Source organism: Sebastes umbrosus, chromosome 14, assembly GCF_015220745.1.
Source record: "Sebastes umbrosus isolate fSebUmb1 chromosome 14, fSebUmb1.pri, whole genome shotgun sequence".
NCBI lineage: Eukaryota > Metazoa > Chordata > Actinopteri > Perciformes > Sebastidae > Sebastes > Sebastes umbrosus.
Genome location: NC_051282.1, coordinates 22,053,031 through 22,059,019, shown reverse-complemented (window position 1 = coordinate 22,059,019; position 5,989 = coordinate 22,053,031). Strand labels below are relative to the sequence as shown.

Below are 5,989 nucleotides of genomic sequence, written 5' to 3'. Positions count from 1 at the left end.
AAAGCTTTGGGGCAGCAGTGAGACAGGAGAAAGCTCTGTACGATACGGCGAGTGTAACACAAATTAATCTGATTAAAGAATTACAGCATTCCTTTGCCGAATCTCACATAATCATCCAGGGGGAAAAATGCAGGTTTACAATGTTGTAATGTTGAAAGTTCAGCTGCCCTGTGGCCATGTAACAGCTCTCTCTGCTTTATACTTGTCATGCCTAATTACAAATCAATTCTATTCTACTGTAGACTACCTAGAGCTGTGTGTTTAGCCAATGACAGCTTTCCTTTACACGCATCCACTAGAAGTGATCAGGTGGGGCAGGACGGGTTAATGAGTGACTAGACTGGGCAGAGGGCAGGTATACTTTACACTCTCACAGAGACGCTAAATGTTGGAGCATGTCACCTAAATTAAACTGCAGATAATCCAAAAGTACTTCAGCCGGGACTGAAAACACCAGATGGTAAGAGGTCAAAGTTCTTGAGAGTTTTATTCTTTTTGTTGAGGTTTGGGCAGCAGGTTTAGATGTGTGTGTATTGCTGGAGCTGCTAATCAAAGCGAGGCAAAACAGGAAATCTTGACACAGATTTGAACGTTTTTGACATTGCTGCTTGTTAAAGTTCAATAGAATTTGTTTGTTGTTGGTTGTGGTCGCCCCGATTTCGCAAAGAAAGTCTCCGTATAGCAAACACTGTTCTCATTACGCTGTATGAAGTGCAAACAAAGTGCACTCCAGCTTTTTATGCACTCAGATAAAGATCAGTTTTATGTGTGCGTTGTAGGTGTGCCACATTTAGAAACAGACAAAACACTGCTGATTGTATTCTCCTCTCCACTGGCTCATTGTGTTTCAACAAAAGTGGAAATCAGGGTCATTTCTTCCAGAAATATCCTCAAGTACGGTGATAATATCGCTCTTCTTCGCCCAATCAAACTGAAACTAGCAATTATTCTCTCCTCAACAGATGAGCGGCCATCCATAATCGACCTCGGACAATCAGCCGACCCTGATTGGACTCTCTTCTTCGCCAACGAGACGCTGCCTGCAGCCGCTGTGGGAGCCGGAGTCGCCATGGAGACAGTGGTGATCGTGGCCATCGGGGTGTTGGCCACCATTTTCCTGGCCTCCTTCGTCGCCCTGGTGGTGGTGTGCAGACACCGCTACTGCCACCCTCACCACCTGCTCTACCACTTTGACTCCAAGTCAGTGAATCTTTACAAAGCTTTTAACTTCTATCAGGATTTAAGGTATTAAAATATATTATGAAGTATAAAATGTTGGTTTTATTGTTCCTAGTTCACTTTTCACATTCTCTGCACGGCCATTGTACTGTTTGATACTGTACGATTAGGGTTAGTAGAAGCACATTTTCTAGCATTACTTTTTTAAAAAGTAGTTTCGGGGAATTTTATTAATTAGCAATAGTTGAGAAATGCCAGGAAACGAGGGAGAGAGATGCAACAAAGGTCCATGAACCAGGGAGTGCTGCAGGAATGAGTCCTAAAACCTGGAAATTAGTTTTAGCACATCCGGTTCCCTCGTCTGGAAGTCAATGGGTTTTTCAATGGGTTTTCAGTTAGATGCATGAAATAAAGTCTGTGGTTAACACGTGCTTAAGAGACTTTAACGTTTTGTTCTGCGATATAAAATATGTCAGTAAATATCCCACACGTGAAGTTTGAAGCTTTTATGTGTCTTAAAAAAGGCGGTTGCTAACAAGATGCTAAATGAGACTACAAAACGTCATCACACCTCCTTTACGGCCTCGTTGTGTATACTCGCGCTAATGTGACCGTAGTGTAGTTCATTTATAACTTAACGTTAGATTTTTACTCGTGGATTCACACTTCAAAAATCCTATAAAGTGGTGTTCATTAGTGAATATTATCTTGCTGAAGAAAATGTGTAAGTATCATAAACGTTTGTTTGCCACAGAGCTTATTTTCTGCAATAATCCAAATGGGAAAAATCCCATCGGCTTTTAGTCGAGGGAACCAGGGCGATGCTAACTCAATTGCGGTTCATGATTGGCATCTTAGCCTTTAAGCAGCAGAGGCGCTCCATTTATGTACTTTTCAACCTCAGTTGGATTTAATTTACCTCAACAATTAATATCTTTTTCACGTTTTTTCAATTTTTGCCTTTCCAGTCTATTTATGCCCTTTACACTTTGATTAGTTACTGTATGATCAATCATATTTTTAGGTTTGTTTTCTTGTATTCTTTTAAATTGTTCTTAATTAAAGTTCACGAGTCACCTTAAATTCTGATTTCTACAAGCTGCCAGGAAAAATATTTGCCATATTGGACCCTGATTGACACCGCAACCTCCCATCCAATGTGTAGTATATGTACCCTGTTGCCTCCAAACTCACATTAAGTACAGCAGACTACACGAGACACAGGACCCACCCGTCACCACTAAAACCTGCTTTACTCATGCAACTTTTAATTAATCACACACACCACAGCCAATTTAAATGTAATGGAGCTGTACCTTTCTGGTTGGTAATCCAGCCTTGCTTCCTCTGCTTTCCTTCCTGTTGTGTTTTACAGACCCACAGTGGATCTGATCGGAGCCATGGAGACCCAGAGCGAGCCGTCGGAGCTGGAGCTGGACGACGTGGTCATCACCAACCCTCACATTGAAGCCATCTTGGAGAACGAGGACTGGATAGAGGACGCCTCGTACGTATTACTTGTTACAGAGTATTTCTACACCGTGGTATTGTGCTACTTTTACTTAAGTAATAGATCTGAGTACTTCCTTCCTACTAATTCTGTGATTGTTTCTCCCACAGTGGATTGGTCTCTCACTGCATCTCCATCCTAAAGGTAACTGAATTTCTTAGATGCTCATTTAGTCCATTTGTATTCACTCATACTAACAAGTAACACTTCCACATACAGATCTGCCACACTTTGACTGAAAAACTGGTTGCCATGACAATGGGTTCAGGGGCAAAGGTAAAAGCACCTGCCAGCCTGAGTGATATCATCAATGTGGCCAAACGCATCAGCCCGAGGTAACGCGCAGTACACACGATTCACCACAACTCACTATTAACACGTTACTGACTCAGGGATGACTAACCTGCCTCCTCTCGTCCTCTGTGTCCCGTCTCCTTGCAGGGTGGACGACGTGGTCAGGTCCATGTACCCGCCACTAGATCCAATCCTCCTGGACGCCAGGTAATCACATTTGTTGTCCCGTCATTTAAAGGATCTATTTTGTATGACTTTGATAGCTTAATGCAAAGACCTACGACTCTGATCTGTAAGAGATGGAGAGGAGCCTTGATTTATTCATAATGTAATAACCTTTGATATATGCAGAGATGGGGACAGCAATGCAAATGTGAAGGGTCGCAGCAAATTGATGCTACCAGGGAAATGTTATAACTCAAAATGTTTCATCGTTTAATCAAACTGAATTCAAAGTTCATGCAGCCCCTGTATGTGCTGTGTTATTGGGAATAAGTGCTTTTCATCCAGCAGCTACCCGAAAAAAAGAAATCTAACCCATTTGTCCTTTTCTTCCTCCTCAGGGCCACCGCTCTCCTCCTTTCAGTCAGCCACCTGGTGCTGGTCACCCGCAACGCCTGTCACATGTCCGGCAGTATGGACTGGATCGACCAGTCGCTCAACGCGGCCGAAGATCACATGGTGGTTTTGCGTGAAGCGGCGCTGGCCTCCGAACCGGATCGATTCATGCCTGGAGCTGACGCACAGAGAGAACAGGCCATCTAGACATCTGAACACAGACACAAACATGAAGGGCATGAAAATATGTCCATTTTATCCATGGGCTTCTGTACGCAGTTGATACTTAACAGGCACATATTCTGCTTCCCAAACTCACCATCCAGTCCAAATTAAGACAGTCCAAAGACACTTGGGCTGTGCTGATGGATGCATGGTCTTGACTCCGTCCCTCGTTTATCTCACTTAAAAAAAGACCTTGGAAATTGTTTCTTTATCATATTTGCACCAAAAAGTGCTTGAGATTACTTTGCATTCATTACAGCTACATAGTAATAGCTGTAAAGTAGACTCAGATACTGTACAGGTTTTTTGTATGTAACTCTACAGCAGTTGGTCTGTTTAAGCTGTCTGCCATGGAAAGACCTTTGGAAATTTCTTTCTCGAGTGCGCCATCACCCAGCAGTGGGCCTAAATCCAATCTCGCCAGCGCTGCAGTCACATGGAGGCTTAGTCAGCTAATCCATTCTGAGGAAAATAACATCCAGTTAGCCAGTGAACCCAAAGGGGCTCCAACTCAGTGGACCAATGAAAGACTAACCTGACTTATTTACAATTTGTGGGGTCAGCGTGACTTGTGGATGTTCTAAAACATCCCACAGATGCTCTTAAAGCTGTTAGAAAATCACTGGTCTGTGAGTTGTAACCGCACAACAGCGGTAGTTTTCGCCACATCAGCAGCAGAGTAAGAGTTTTTTCCAATTGAGTAATGCCCTTTTGTCCCATTGCTGCATTGTATTAGGATTAATTGAGGCTGTTATCGATGGAGAAGCACCACTTTGTTCCACACTGAAATATCTCAACATCTACTCGATGGATTAGCATCGAAATTTGGACAGACATTCATGGTTCCCAGAGGATCCTTAAAGGTGCTCTATACCATATTAAGAGCATTAATATAGATCGTCACAATCTTGACACAACATAAACATTCTAAATGGGCCTCTTTGTATTTCCGTTTGCAATGTTTGTTACAGCATTAGCTGACAGGAAGTGAACTTGGACCAAAGCTGTTCCCTAGCAACAGAATGGCAATAAAAAGGTCTATTGGTGCCTTCAAATGGGGTCGTGTTTACCGTGAACACGAGAAGAGTCCATATGAACGCCCCCCCCCCCCCTCTCTTGTGGCATTTACGACCTCGTAAGTGGAAAGTTTCTGAAAGCTCAGAGTTCACGACTTGTGACGTGTTTGTTGACGTTGTCAGAAATGGCGGAGGCCATGGAAGTTAATTTTTCGGCGCATAATAAGTGAATATATTGTAATTTTAGTTGTATATTGTTTTTCTTTGTAATTTTATAATATGTCTGAGGAAAATGTTGATATTCCCAACGGCCTCTTCTTTTTCCTCTGTCATTATGCATTTACTGCATTATGTTACCCACTTGTTGGCTTGCTAAATTGTTAACCTCTGTGGCTTCTAGACACCGACACAGTAACGTTAATATTGCCCCTTGCTTAGCGGCGGTGTTCTCACAACTTAACCACCTGAACGCCAACCATATCGTATACACGACTTCCCATGTTGTAGCTCAGGAGTTGCATTTGATGTAAACAGGGACCCAAGCCGTTGCCTAGCAATGCAATTCCGTTGGTCTATAGCTGCAAACAACTATTTGCTATGTTAAAGATATAGAGGAGTAATGTCTACCTGAGAAGAGAATGAAGGAGGCAATACAAATGTTTTGATCACCTGACCTGTCCTCTAGCGCCACCAGCAGGTCCGCCATAGAAATAGGTCGACATCTGTGGTTTTGAGTGCCTCAACAACCTGGATTGCCATGAAATTTGGCAGAGATATCCCTGTACCCCCCCAGTATGAATCATAAGTAACTTACTTTGATACATTTTCATATAGCGCCAGTCATTATTTTTATCAAAAGGAATGACATTGCTAAGACCCTGTACTTTGTGTTTAATGCTAATTAGCATTTTCAGTCCAAAATGGCAGCAGCAGCTGTTGTCAAAAAAACACCAGAGTTTCGTCTCTTTGCTTTTATAATCTTTGCTAAGATGGTTAACATACGAAACATCAGCATGTTAGCATTGTCATTGTATGTTAGCATGCTGATGTTAGCATTTAGCTCAAGTACATCCCCACAGAACTGCTAGCACAGTTGTAGAAGTCTTGATTTCCTTTGTAAGATATCTAAAAGTCAGCACTAGACAGTGAGTCAAGAAACACTCGTTCATTAATTATTTACAACAAAATGTTTGTTTTTTAAAAAAAG

The 5,989-nt window shown here is 42.3% G+C and overlaps 1 protein-coding gene across 2 annotated transcripts in view; it reads left to right on the top strand.

Moving 5' to 3' along the window:
• tmem98 (transmembrane protein 98) overlaps positions 1–3,763 on the top strand; it is a 5,857-nt gene extending 2,094 nt beyond the window's left edge. Inside the window, exons 2-7 of one of the 2 annotated variants that reach the window (XM_037791281.1) lie at positions 963–1,245; positions 2,555–2,686; positions 2,800–2,833; positions 2,909–3,024; positions 3,131–3,190; positions 3,547–3,763. In XM_037791281.1, the coding sequence (XP_037647209.1) occupies positions 1,070–1,245; positions 2,555–2,686; positions 2,800–2,833; positions 2,909–3,024; positions 3,131–3,190; positions 3,547–3,748 (720 nt within the window). In that variant the 5' untranslated portion in view covers positions 963–1,069 and the 3' untranslated portion in view covers positions 3,749–3,763. The remainder of the gene's footprint in view (positions 1–962; positions 1,246–2,554; positions 2,687–2,799; positions 2,834–2,908; positions 3,025–3,130; positions 3,191–3,546) is intronic. The other variant, XM_037791282.1, reaches the window with a different exon arrangement.
• Positions 3,764–5,989: the final 2,226 nt, after the last annotated feature.